The sequence below is a fragment of the Molossus molossus genome, unplaced genomic scaffold (assembly GCF_014108415.1).
Source record: "Molossus molossus isolate mMolMol1 unplaced genomic scaffold, mMolMol1.p scaffold_m16_p_13, whole genome shotgun sequence".
NCBI lineage: Eukaryota > Metazoa > Chordata > Mammalia > Chiroptera > Molossidae > Molossus > Molossus molossus.
Genome location: NW_023425348.1, coordinates 43,588,136 through 43,603,021, shown reverse-complemented (window position 1 = coordinate 43,603,021; position 14,886 = coordinate 43,588,136). Strand labels below are relative to the sequence as shown.

General features: G+C 41.4%; 1 protein-coding gene across 3 annotated transcripts in view; it reads left to right on the top strand.

The window, feature by feature from the left end:
- Positions 1-628: 628 nt before the first annotated feature.
- UVRAG (UV radiation resistance associated) overlaps positions 629-14,886 on the top strand; it is a 291,381-nt gene continuing 277,123 nt past the window's right edge. Inside the window, exon 1 of one of the 3 annotated variants that reach the window (XM_036258237.1) lies at positions 629-944. In XM_036258237.1, the coding sequence (XP_036114130.1) occupies positions 828-944 (117 nt within the window). In that variant the 5' untranslated portion in view covers positions 629-827. Of the gene's footprint in view, positions 945-10,427; positions 10,652-14,886 lie in introns of those variants that run through there. The other 2 variants (XM_036258231.1, XM_036258232.1) reach the window with 2 other exon arrangements.

Sequence of the window (14,886 nt, the reverse complement as noted above, 5' to 3'; positions counted from 1 at the left end):
GAATAGCTGGTGGGACTGTCGGACAGGTTCTGGTCGTAATGCATTCTGCGTAGAGCCGTTCTGCCAAACCAGAAGGTATTCCTTTTCAGTGCCGGCAGGTTGACAGCAGCACTCAGGAAAAGAGTGTTTGGGGAGCCCGCAACTAACTGCAGACCTGTCAACGCGACTTAGCTGGCACAGAGGGTCCCCGCCCTCTTCGGGAGGCCGGTTACTATGGCAACTAGGTTAGGGCGGAAGTCACTCCGTAGACTGACTCTCACTAATCAGGTGACTCTCTTGCCTCCTGCACGTGACACCGTAGCCCAGGCGCACTCTTTACCTAATCAGACCCTGCCCCTCTTTCCCTTTACTGACAACTGACGGCAACCTAGAGCAATGGCCTTTGCGGCTCCATCAGGAGACCCCGCCCTGTGGTAGTGAAAACACCAATTAGACTTGGGGAAAAAAGAAGCAACGCCCCAGGTCTCACCCCGGTTTGACAGACGCAATTTAGGCCATCCTCGGGTCTCTCCGCCCCATTCCATTCCGACCGGCGATGGACAGACCTTCTACCCAATAGCGTGTCTCCTGTCTGTGGTCGGGTCCCGCCCCCATAGGAGCTGAACCAATGAGCAAGCCAGGTCTCGGCGGGGTGGTGGGGGTTGCACTGCGGTAATATGGTTCTTCCTTAGCCAGCGGCGGCGGCGGCGGCCGGAGGTCGGGTAGAGCAGTCCTGCCCCTCCGTTGGCGGGTGTCTGGGCTGCAGGGGCTCTGTGGGTTGTGGCTGAGCAGTGGTGGCGGATGCCGGAGGAGTGCCGGCTCCGCCGCTGGGCGGCCCCTGGGCCAAGATGAGTGTCTCGGCGTCGATTGGGGGCCCGGTTCCCCCGCCGCCCCCGGGCCCGGCCGCCGCGCTGCCTCCCGGTTCGGCTGCGCGGGCCCTGCATGTGGAGCTGCCGTCCCAGCAGGTAACCCCGCGGGCTCGCGGCGCTCGGAAGGGGATCGTGGGCGGCGGGCTGTCCCTGTGCCAGCGGGAGACCCCGAGAAGTGACTGGGAGAACTCGGAGGACTGACGAAGGCGGTCCGTAGGTTTTGTAAGGGGAGGGATCCAGTGATGGCCGAACCTTTGGGAGATCCTGCAGTCCGAGGAGAAATCCCGTTACTGGAGTTGGGCTGTCGAGAGACGGGAAGAGACCCAGTGAAACTCCCCGGGGACCCGAGTCCGCCTGTCCCCACGTTGGCAGCTGGGGATTCCCTTGCGGAGACCCTCTCCTTATCCTCCTAGGAACGGACCCGGGGAAGCCCTGGTGTCCCTTGAGAGACAAGGACAGCGCTTTTCCTTTCTCAACCCTCTTGCGGAAAATCCAGTTTGTACTCTTTCCTACGGGAGAAGCGAGGAGTCTTTAAGGTTTCTAACATGTACTTTTAATTCCTCCTGATTATGAACTGCTCCCCTCAGCTTCTCAAGAGATATCCTTTAGGACTTAGGGGTTTTCTTCCTGATCTCAGATCCCCAAGGAACGCATTCTAGCAATTTAAGGGGCCCTTTCCTACCTCATTCCTTCAAATGAGTATCTGTAGAAAGAGGATTTGATGTATATGGGTATCCATGTCCCCATCCGTTTGCAAGAGCCCGATGGCTTCTTGGATCAACATTTTAGGGGGATAATAAAGAGAGCACTGAGTTTGGGGATCTGATAAAATCCTTTGTGTCACCCACATATCTGTAAAGTGCTTCTCTCCTTCGTGCCCTTGCCCTACTTCTATCCCCCAAGAGGAGACTTTGCAGGAATATTAGCATTAAAGAGACTTAAAGAAAGAACCTTTCATCCTCTCTATTCCCCCTTCCAAAAAGGGGACTTCAGAAAAACTGTCAGTTATTGAGTTTACCTTGTTGGATTTGTACTGTGTGCTAAACGACTGTAGTTCACTTAATTCACACAACTCTCTGAGATAGCTATTTTTATTAGCCCCATTTTGTAGTTAGGGAAACGGAGGCTTGATGCAAAATCACTAGTTCAAAGCCTTGCAGTTAGTTAAGTGGTGGGGCTGGGTTTCAGAATCCAGCATCTGACTCTGTAGCCTATGCGCGTGGTTGTGTGCTTGAGACTAGAGAGCAGCTCCTTTCACACAGGACAGAGCATGTTCCTTCATACCCTTTCTTCAGCTTTTGATTTCTGTCATAGTACTTGGGAAAGATTTATAAAGAAGAAAGCAGAAGTTGGGGGTAGAGGGAGGATGGGAAATGGGATGGATTTGAATACAGGAAAGTGTGTGTGTGTGGGGGGGGTGGTGCTAAAGGGAAGAGGGGAGTTGAGATAATAGTTGTAGTGGTGGCCAGTGAGAGCTGAATTGTTTGCAGAAGTAAGGTTTTGTGTGTATGTGTGTGTGTGGCAGAAGAGGATTTAGAAGACTGGGATAGTGTGTGTGTCCTGGTTTTGTGGTGCTGTGGCAAGTGAATTTGTGGAGACTAGTAGGAGATAGAGAGGAGTGAGGTTTGTATTGTATTTATGAGGTGGTGGGAAAGAGTAAAAGTCTTGAGGGGAAGGGAGACTAACCTTTGGAATGAGCATTAATGTGAATTTTGTGTGTGTGTGTGTGGGGGAGGTGGATTGTGAGAGTGGATACTGGGAGAGGCAGTGGTGGGCACTCTTATAAGCAGCCTGGAGAAATCCTCAGGAGTTGAGGACCTAGAGGGGTTTAGTTTGGGTGAGCTTTGGAAAATGTGAGATTAAGAAAGAGAAAGCATCGTTTGTGTCATAGAGCCTGAGCTCTGATAACAGTTCACAATTTAACATTTGCGGAAGTAATCTAACACATTGTCCATGAATAAATTCAACTGCTTTTGTAAATGTTTGTCAAATTTTTGGATTTTTGACGAGGCATATATAGTGACTGGAGTGCACAGTGAATGGCTGTGTGAGTGCTGAGTATGGTATTTACAGCTTCCTGGGGGTGTCATCCTTCTTGAATTCTTGGAAGGCAGCTTATAGTATAACAAAACACTTTCACTTTTGCAGTTAATTTAACTTCCTGGGTCCCAATGTCCAAGTTTTTAGAGTATAAATATATAACAAAGAAATTAAACATTTTTCTTAAAGAGTTATCTGTGTACAGTAAATTGCACTGATTATTGGTATAGCTTGATGAATTGTAGTACACAACTTGATGAATTGTCACAAAGTGAACACAGTTAAATACCACCTGGATTAAGAAACACAAAATTATTAGCATCCCAGAAATCCCCCTTATGTTCTCTGCCATCTCTCCCTCTCCTTTGTCTCTAAGGGAATCACTATTCTGATTTCTAACATAAGAGATTAGGTTTTGCCTGTTCTTGAACTGCATGTAAATGGAATCATGCAAAATTTATGATTGTGACTGGCTCTTTTGCTCAGTATTGTTTGTGAGAGTCATAGGATATGTGTGTGTATAAAACTTCCTGTTAGCGTTAATTCACTGTCTTTTTATTTTTTGCCTATGGCTTTTGCAATGTTTTAAAGGCTTAGATAAATTGGAATTCCAATTAATTTTATTTTAAATAACACTTTGTGAAAATTGTGTTATTTTATTTATTTATTTATGTATTTATTTACTTTTTATCCTCACCTGAGGACTTTTTTTTTTTTTTTTTGCATTTATCTTCAGATAGAGCGGGGAGAGAGGGGAAGGAAGAGAGAGAGCGAAACATTGATGTGAAAGACACATTGAGTGGTCACCACCCACATGACCCCAGCCGGAGCTGGGGACAAACTGCAACTGAGGTACACGCCCTTATCAGTAACCGAACCCAGAATTCTCTGGTCCACGGGCCGACGCTCTAACAGCTGAGCCAAACCAGCCAGGGCAAAAGTTGTGTCATTTTAATAGCTCCCATGCTATTTAATAAGATGTCAATATTTCTAAACAAATAAGCAAACCCTATTTATTTTGGATTTCTACTAAAGTTGATTTTCTCAAAGCATAGATTCAGTGGTTCCCCAGTCTACTTCTAAGGCAGAGTTTTTCAACTTTGGCACTGTTGACATTTTGGGTGGGTAGATGGATCTGGCTATAAGATTTTTAGTCCCATTCATGGCCTCTGCCCACAATATAACAGCAGTACCTGCCCAGTCCTAGCAGTAAAAAATGTATCCAGATGTTGCCAAATGTTTCTTTAGGGACAAAATTACTCCTGGTTGAGAACCACTGTTCTTAAATATACTTTCATTTTAGGATGGAGCGTATCCCTGCTGTTATACTACTCGCTTATTCCAGTCTTCATTAAATCCCACTGATACTAATAGCTGTAATGTTTAAAATATTAATTTATAATAGATTAGTTCCAGAAGTATTGGACCATCCCCCATGTGCCTCCAGAAAAGACCTACTTTATTTTTGCTTAAAGAAAATTCACAAAACTATGTATAAGACCTAACTTATTTTTCTTATTTTAATCTACTTATTTTAAAGAAACAACAAAATACTTTAGTTAAGATTTCATAACTCCTGAACCTTTACATGTATGAATACTAATACTAACTGTAGTCCACGATAACTACTTGACTGTGTCAAATGAAACTACTGCTTAGTCTTGCTTCCTTTTGCTTCTGTATGGTCTTATTTTAACTATAATTTCAGTATTAACTAGTCACACATTTTGAAGACTCTTTTTGTTCTATAATTTTTGGTTGAGGTTTATAATTACCTAGTTAATCTGAAGAATAACTTCCTTTGTACCCTTAGATTTAGGAGTCTTGAAATAAAAAATGTTTTGTGATAGAGATTTAATATTTCATTGGAAGTTTAACTGAGAGCATTTTTTTTCTCCCTAAAAAATTCCTCACTTGAGTATAATTTAACTATGTTTCTCAGATACTGAGAGCAGGTGGGAAGTAGCCTTTTAGTGATTGTTAGTGATCCTTTTGAGATTTGGTTAAAGCTATAGACTCTTTCCGTAGAAAATGCACTTACATATATACATAAACACAATTTTACATGCAGGTTTGGTTCCCTTAAAGTGTAAATAGAAAAACTCAGATTAAATAGTCCTAACCCAGTTTAATCCCTTTCCTTTTAAAAATTAAAAAAAAAAGTGCAATTTCATGTTATTTTCCTTAGTTGTACACGTCATTATATGTACATATACCACATTTTGCATAATAATGTTTAGTTATGTTTAACTAATGCTTCATTGGTAGACTTTTGGTCTCTTTCCAGTTTTTCTCTATTACATGGTTACAATGAGTATTCATATATAATTTTTGTAGGATAAATTTTGAGCAGTGAAATAACTCAAAGGAGGTATATGTATGTATACACACAAATATGTACATATGCACACACACACATATATATTAATATATTTTTTATATATACATTTGTTTTAGAAACTGTTAGCAAAATGTTTCCAAAAAAGGACATGCCTATTACACTGGTACCAAGTTATGACAGAACCTGCATCTCCACTTTTTGTCAACTTTGGACATCATAATTTTTCTCAGTGTTTTCCAATCTGATTTTATGTATACAGGTTTTTATATGTATTCTACCTACAAATACATATACATACACATACACATACACATACACATAAACATACAGGGGTGGGCAAAAGTAGTTTACAGTTGTGAGTACACAAAACAGTTTATTCTTATAATATATATTGATTATTGTATTACTTTCCATATGAACAACTGTAAACCTACTGTTGCCCATCCCTTTATTTTTGTCATTTAAATGAGCATTTCTTTAATTATTAGTTGTATTTTAATAGCTTTATTTTTGTATGCCAAACTGTGTTAAGTACATGAGCTCATTTATCCTTATACAACCCTATGAGTTTCATTATCTTTACATAGATTTATATAGCATTTTTTTTTATGAATTGCTTGTTCATATCTTTGGCATTAATTTTTCCGATTGCTTACTTATGTTTTTTATTGATTGAAGAGCATTTTTTCTTGTCCTTTTTTGGGAAGGAGGTGGGTATATCAGTGCTATGAGCCTTTATCTTGCTTCAGTGTTTTGTTTTTTTTTTGAAGTGAGTATCGTTATTGTTATTTTGTCTGTTCATTCTCTCTCCTGTACTTACTCTGATAACTGTAACTTACTACCCTACCCTTTCTTTGGGAAATTGTTCCCTTTCTCTATATGTTTGCTTTTGTTTTTAAATTGAGATATAATTGACATATTAGTTTCAGGTGTACAATATAATGATTTGATATTTTTGTATATTGTGGAATTTTTAAATAGACTTTATTTTTTAGAACAGTTTTAGATTCATAGAAGAATTATGCAGAAAGATCCCATATATCCAATTTCCTTGATATTTTAACATTTTTCATTAGTATGGTACATTTTTTACAGTTAATGAACCAAGTCCACAGTTTATTCAGATTTCCTTAGTTTAAAAATACTGATAGCCCTGGTTGGTTTTTCTCAGTGGTTAGAGCATCGACCCGCGGACTGGGGAGTCCCGGGTTCAATTCCCACTGAGAGCACGTACCTCAGTTGCAGTTTGTCCCCAGCCCTGGTTGGGGTTGTGCGGGTGGCAGCCAGTCAATGTGTCTCTCTCACATCAATGTTTCTCTCTCTCTTCCTTCTTCTCTCCCTCCCACTCTATCTGAAGATAAATGCAAAAATCCCTGGATGAGGATTAAAAAAAAAAAATTGTGATAAAATATATGTAACATAAAATTTGCCATTTTAATTATTTTAATTGTTCTATTGAGTGGCATTAAGTACATTCTTAGTGTTGCGCAACCATCACCATTATCCATTTCCAGAATTTTTCATCATCCCAAACAGAAACTATACCCATTAAACAATAACTCCCCATTCTTCTCTTCCTTCCATCCCTGGAAAATTCTGTCTGCTGTCTCTGAATTTGTTTATTCTAGATACTTCACATAAGTAGAATCATGCAGTATTTGCCCTTTTGTGTCTGGCTTATTTCATTCAGCATAATGTTTTCATCCATGTTGTAGCATGCCTCATTTTGTTTAATCATTCATCTGTTGATGGAGCTTTTTAGTGTTTACCTAATGACTTTTTTCTGTGCCAGGATTCCATCCTGAATACTACATTATATATAATTGTTTTATCTCCTTAGTCTCCTCTTGGTTGTGACAGTTCCTCATACTGTGTTTTTGATGACTTGGACAGTTTTGAGTTCTAGTCCAGTATTTTGTAGGATATGCCGTTTATTGGAATTAGTCTGATTTTTTCCCCCCACCTGATGATCAGACTGGGGTTATGGGTTTTTGGGAAGAAGGCCAGTGAGATAAAGTGTCATTTTTATCATATCCTACCTACCAAGTGTACATACTATTAACATGACTTATCGCTGTTGATATAAACCTTCATCATCCCTGGCTGAGGTGGTGTTTGTCAGGGTTCTCTGCTGTAAGGTTACTCTCTCCTGATCACCCCCCATACTTTCCTCTTTGGAAGTGTCAACTGAAGGTTGTTGGTGCCAATTCAACGTCAACAGGAATCCTCAATTTGGGGTGCAGTGAAGGGTACTTTGTTCAGTGCAAAACAGTTAATTCAGTCGTAATACAGTACGGCTGTGGAAACAGCACAGCTGTGAGGCAGCCCTAGGGTGAAGTGGCCCTGGGCCAGGCAGCCCTGGGTCCTGGCTCCTCTCTGGCTCGACAGCTACGGGCTGCCCTCTCTGGTCTGTTCTGCCCTCTCTGGTCCGCTCTGCTCTGGTCTCTCTTCCCTGCTCTGGCCGGCTGCAGTTAGACATCTGTGGTTCAGCTCTAGACCAGCCTGAGAAACAGTCTTTGGTGAAAAAGAAAAAAGTGCTCTTAGAACTAGGGGGGAGCTGATTTATATAGACAATTCCCCACCCTTGGTCCCTGATTGGTCTGTACTTATGCAAATGAGGACTTCAAATCCTTGCAATTTGATTGCCCAAAAGGCACTGCCCTGATTGGTTGTTGAAGAAGCTGATGGGGATATAGCTGTGTAGCTCAGACTGGAGAAAGCCCCAGTCCTACTGGTTGAAATAGGATTGCAGGAACTCCTTTGTAAGGGCTCAGATGACAGGAACACAGTGCAGGCAGCAGGTCAGTGCAGGCTTCTCCCGGAAGTGCAGTTTGCATGAGAGGCCCCTGTGTAGAAAGGATAGGCTCTGTTTTTCTTTAAATTTGAAACCAGTTAGCTACTGGCGCCCTTCTTCTTAAAAAAAAAATTTTTTTTTTTAAATAGATTTTCGGAGAGAGGAAGGGAAAGAAACAGAGAGAGAGAGAGAGAGAGAGAGAAACATTGATGTGAGAGAGAAACAATGATTAGTTGCCTCCTGCATGTGCCCCAACTGGGGAATCAAACCCACAACCTGGGTATGTGCCCTGATCAGGAATTGAACCCACCACCTTTTGGTGTAGGGGATGATACTCCAATCAACTGAGCCACACAGCCAGGGCCCGCTAGGGCCCTGGAGCCCTTCTTTTTTTTTATCCTCACCCGAGGACATTTTTTCGATATTTTGTTCAGATAGAGGGGAAGAGAGAGAGAGAGAGAAACATCGACGTGAAAGGGACACATCGAGTGGTCGCCACCCACACGACCCAACCAGGGCTGGGGAAAACTGCAATCGAGGGTGGTTGCCACCCACATGACCCAACCAGGGCTGGGGACAAACTGCAATCGAGGTACATGCCCTTAGCGGGAACCGAACCCGGGTCTCTCTGGACCGCAGGTCGACGCTCTAACCGCTGAGCCAAACCGGCCAGGGCCCTGGAGCCCTTCTTAACAGATACCTTCTTTCTCAGGGTCCACAGAAGGAAGTCACTATGCACTGTGGGAAGTTATGCTCCCCTCCTTGAGGGCAGAGTATCTACATAAATTATTTGGAATTCTTCTATGTGGGAAATTTATATCAGTAGCCACTTCCTTTTACAGATGAGGGGTCTGAGGTCTAGGTAACTTTCTCAGAGTCACACAGTGTCAACACAGGGATACAGTCCAGGTCTTCGATTCCCACTCTGCAGGCGTCTGGTGAACAAGTGTTAAGTTCTGTCAAGGTTTGGAGCCATCGTGCTTTATATTTTATTTCTCACAGCACTGTGCTGATTACATAGTAGGAATTCAGTATATTTTTATTTTATTTGTATATGGGCCTTTCCTTTGAAGAGCTTGACAGCCTAAAGAGAAGGAAGGAAAGAGAATGAAAACATACAAGAAAAGAAATGATAGCACAAAAGCTTTAGAAAGCTTAATTTAACTGTACATATATATTTTCCCCTTACATGTTTATGTTGATCAGTTATCTTAATTTCTCAATCTAATGTAATCATCTTTTTTAAAAAATGTTTTCAGAAGATGTGTTTTGTTGGTGAGGCCAGTGAAGGGAGAGAGGAAGCCATGTCTCACTGGGAACGTGTACCCCGTGTAGCGCGGTACATGCTATGCACATTTTTTCCTTCCACAAATATTTATTGAGCCCCTTCCTTGTGACTCAAATAAAAAAAATAATAATATATAGTTGTAAATCTATAAAATAAAATGATGCCAATTTTTGAGCTGCTTTGGCTCTTGTAAACAAAATTATATGAGGAAGCTTCAGAAACTCAAAGCAAACGTCAGCATCCTAAAATCATTATTTTTATGTGGCAAAAAGCCATCAGGAATTTAAGATTTCTTTTGCTTTTCCTGTGAAAATGTTTGGTTTTCCTTTGAAAGGAAAAGCTGTGTTCTTCTTTAGTATTTATTTCTCCACAGGGTCACAGTTCTTAACTTTGTGACAGAAAATTCAGAAGTAAAACTGACTGGAAATAGAGCAAGAGCAGAATTGAAACTAATAAGTTGGGCCTGAAATGTGTGCTAAAAGGAAAAATAAAATTAGGTCTTCATAGTTTCCAAATGTGTATGGGGGCGGGTGGGGGTGGCGGAAAGAAATATTTGTCATTTTTAATGTACTCAACTATGCGCAGCTACTAACCAGGGTGTTTTAGAAAAATTCAAGACGTTATGTTAAGAGAGGACATTTAATTTTTTAAAATATGTTTGTTGATTTTTTTTTAGAGAGAGAAGAAGGGAGAGAGAGAGAGAAACATCCATGTGAGAGAGAGATGTTGACCGGCTGCCTCCTGAACCCCCCACCCCCCCCCATACTGGAGATTGAGCCCAAAGCCTGGGCATGTGTCCCCATTAGGAATTGAACTGGGATTTCTTAGTTCATGGGACTAAGAAATGCTCAGTCCACTGAGCCACACTGGCAGGGCAAGAGAGGACCTTCTAACTTTTATACTTTATTTTAGGTTTAATGACATCAGTCATGTTTCAAGCAGAGTTAAATTTTTTTAGTGCCTTGTATATAGAAGCTGCATCCTTAGATTATCCAGGTAGAGGAGCACATGGAGAATGAAAAACGTGACATTGGAATTTTTAAAAAACATAATTTATAGTATACCTCCTTGATTCAGAATTATACAACCTTGTTTTCTATCTCATTTCAAGATGGACACATGAATTTTGAATCATTGAATTTTATAGACGCAAAATCTGAAGCCCTCAGGCGAATCTGTTTCCCTGGCCATAGCCTTGGTCCATCTGTTTATTCTGGCCCTTAAGGAGTTAATAAAGAGTATTCGTTTAACAAGTCTGAATGGAGTGTCGTGATGTTCCTGCTAGCAGCAGAGACCTGACCAGACCCTGAATCTCTCATGAGCAGTTCCACTGTGCTTGGGTGGGTATTTTGAAAACTTGTTTTTCTTTTTAAAAAACCAACTTATTTATTTATTTTTCCCTTTATTGATGTTAGAGAGAGAGGAAGGGAGAGGGAGAAAGAGAGATAGGAACATCGATGAGAGAGGACATCGATTGGCCACCTCCTGCATGCCCCCCACTGGGGATTTGGCTCACAACCTGGGCATGTGCCCACTGACCTCTTGGTGCATGGGTCAGTGCTCAACCACTGAGCCACACCGATCAGGTGAGAGCTTGTTTCTTAAACTTATCTCTGCTTTGACAGGTTATACCTACAGCTGTGGGGATTTTAAGTTAGAATTAAAATGGGAGGACTGCCCTGGCCGGTTTGGCTCAGCGGTTGGAGCGTCGGCCTGCGGACCAGAGAGTCACAGGTTCGGTTCCCGCTAGGGGCATGTACCAAAAAATGAAATAAAATAAAATGGGAGGAAACCTGTATTTTAAACTTCTCTTTATAGACGGAACACTCAGACTCCACCCTGTCCTTCTCTGATGGTATAAATTAGAGTGAAACTTTGGAATGTCCCTCCATAGTAGTTTACATGATCAGGTTTCCTGTTTTGTCAGTAGGTATTTACCATACCTATCCTGTTTTGAATATTCCACTTAAGAAGTCCTGATTCTTTACCTCTTTAAAACCATCTGGTTGTGAGGTTTTTGATGTTAGGGATTTTAGTCTGTATAATATTGCCATTGACTTGATTTACTAGTAATGTTATTAGACATTGAAAACTCTAGTTAAGTGTGTTTATTGGTTAAGAGGCTGAGACAGAAAATGCTAAAGCTAAGTATTAGCACTCAACACTTAGGAGTCTTAGTCTGTTTGTTGGTCCATTGAAGTGTCTGGTACTTTTTCCCACCTTGGTTTTTAGAATGTCCTAAAAGATACAGTCAGACTTTTTTGAAAACAAGGAAAATCGGGAAGCTGAAACTGACGGCTTCCTTTGGCTTTTGTCAGTAGACTCCTGAGTAAGAAAAAAGAGAAGATCCAAATAAGTAAAAGTGGAAATCAGACTTTTATGATCTATCATTTCCAGGAAGAACTTGGTGTTCTTTAACATGACTTTACTTTTTTTGAACTATAAGTAATTCATGTGTTCATTTTAGCCTACATTAAAACTAATTCTAAGTCCAAAAGTAGAAGGAACAGAGAGAGTCAGCATTTACTCAGCATATATTTATAAAGTACCTTCTTTGATTTATGTTAGGCACAGGATTAGAAACTATATGTCTTGTTTCCTCCAATCTACTTATGTCTTTCAGAGGATATGAATTATTTCCTATCACAATTGCAGTCTTTTTTTTTTTTTTTAATAATACAGGAAAAGTAAACTTTTTAAAATGCAAGGATTATGAAAAATCTTTTTTTTTTTTTTAAACTTTGTCTACCTTAATGAATAGAATTAATGTCATTGAGAAAACTGGTAGTGCTTTTAAGAGTCCAAAGCTCATGTACCCAATGTTTTGAAAGGCTAAAACTCAAACTTCAGTTTGGAGTGAAGAAAGGTTTATTGATCAAGAAAGCACCAACTGAGAAGATGGGAGACCTAATTCCCAAATTCATCTTTGGAAAGTACAGAGTTCAGGCTTCCTTTATGTCAAGGGAAGGGGAGATGAGAGGGCGAGGGGGGACTGACCACTGCAACATCTGGGGCCAGCAGCGGTTGGAGGAAGATTTTGCTAGTTGCTGTGAGTCTGGTTATGAGGTTCCTGCAAATCTTTGATAAGCAATACACACTTTCCTTGTCTTCTCAAGCCACAAGCAGAATTTCTTTAATGATTAGCATGTCTGTATGCAAGACTAAGCAGAAGCTATATCATTAGAAGCTTATATTAGCCTGAGCCATGGGAACAAAGCAGGCTTAAACAAGATGGAGCATTTTACTGTTAAACTGCTTTCATTCACTAAAATATTAATGTTGAGGTATATATGAGAAGCAGCAATATGAAGAAGATGTTCTACTTTTCACCCTGAAAATAGATCACAAAGCAAGGTAGGCAGGCGGTTTGTGGGGTACTCATTATAGGTATAGGATATTTAACAGAACTATACTCATTACAGGATAGAATTGGTCCCATTATAGAATTGTATATATAGTGGTATTTCAGGCTTGTTTTCATGAGTTGACTTAATGGAGTTTATTCTATGTAGAAGGAATTTAAAATAGACATAAAAGTCCAGGTGCTCTAGAGTGACAGTTCTACTTAGGATAGTCATATATTTCTATCAAAAGCCATAAGGCTGATTATTAGATGGAACACTAAAATGGCAGAATTTCTTAATTACACATTAGCTGCATTTTTGGTATTATGCAAACTCAGCTATGTTTTTATTTTGTTTTGTTAATCCTCATTGAGGATATTTTTTCCATTGATTTTTAGAGGGAGTGAAAGGGAGGGAGTAAGAGAGGGGGAGGAGAGAGAGAGAGAGAGAGAAAGAGAGAGAGAGAGAGAGAGAGGGAGAGAGAGAGAGAAACATTAATGTGAAAGAGACCCAGCTGGGACCCAGGAATGAACCTGCAACCCAGGTACGTGCCCTTGACCAGGAATCAAACCCAAGACTCTTCGATGCACAGGCTGATGCTCTAACCACTGGGAACACCAGCCAGAGTGCAAACTCATCTATTTTAATACTACCTGAAGATCATCTTGGTTTGGGATAGTGGATGGGGCAGGAAGGTCAGGGAGGATATCTCCAAAGTGGAGATTCTGAAGCTGAGTCATGAAGAAAGATTAGGTGTCTGTATACTTGATTGCACTTAATCCAATTTTGTGATTACCATTTTGTGATTACCATTTGCTGCCAGGTTTTCCTCCAGACAAGACTCATGGCTCACACACCATTATAGAAATATCCTTAAAAATTATTCACGAGCCCTGGCCGGTTTGGCTCAGCGGTTGGAGCGTCGGCCTGCGGTACAGAGAGACCCGGGTTCGGTTCCCGCTAAGGGCACGTACCTCGGTTGCAGTTTGTCCCCGGCCCTGGTTGGTCGTGCGGGTGGCAGCCACTCGATGTGTCCCTTCACGTCGATGTTTCTCTCTCTCTCTTCCTCTCTCTCCCTCCCGCTCTATCTGAACAAAAAATGGAAAAATGTCCTCGGGTGAGGATAAAAAAAAAAAAAATTAAAAATTATTCACGAGCCCCGCTGGTGTGGGTCAGTGGATCGAGCATCGTCTCATGTACCGAGAGGTTGTTGGTTTGATTCCAGGTCAGGGCACATGCCCAGCCAGGCTGCAGGCTCAATCCCCAGTGAGGGGCATGCAGGAGGCAACCGATTGATGTTTCTTTCTCATCGATGTTTTCATCTCTCTTCTCCTCTCTCTCTCTACCTAAAAAAACAATTAAAAAATATATTTTTACCCTCACCTGAGGACATTTTTGCATTTATCTTCAGATAGAGCAGGAGGGAGAGAGGGGGAAAGGGAGGAAGAGAGAGAAGCATTGATGTGAGAGAGACATATTGAGTGGTTGCCACCCACACGACCCCAGCCGGGGCCAGGGGCAAACTGCAACCGAGGTACATTTTTGTACATAGCTGCATTTTTGGTATTATGCAAACTCAGTTATGTTTTTGTTTTGTTTTGTTAATTCTCATTTGGGGATATTTTTTCCATTGATTTTTAGAAGGAGTGGAAGAGAGGGAGTGGGGGGGGGGAGAGAGAGAGAGTGATTAATGTGAGAGAGACACATTGATTAGTTGCCTCCTGCACTTCCCCCAACCTGGGCCCAGGAATGAACCTGAATGTGCCCTTAGCGGGAACTGAACCCGGGACTCTCTGGTCCGTGGGCTGACGCTCTAACTGCTGATCCAAACAGGAACTGGCTAGGGCCTATATATATATATATAAATATATATATATATATTTTTTTTTTTTTAATTCTCACCCTAGGATATTTTCCATTAATCTTCAGATAGAGTGGGAGGGAAGGAAGAGGGGAGAGAGAGAAAGAGAAACATTGATGTGAAAGAGACCAATTGGTTGTCTTCCCCATGACCTGACCAGGGCCGGGGATCAAACTGGAATCGTGGTACATGCCCTTGACCGGAATCGAACCCGCGACTCTTTGGTCTGCTGGCCAACACTCTAACTGCTGAGCCAAACTGGCCAGGGCAATAAAAACATTTTTAAAAATTTTAAAAATTATTCATGAACAAATTTCCCACTCTTACCTTTTAACATTTTGCCATGCTGCCTTGTGTTTTTATTTATTTA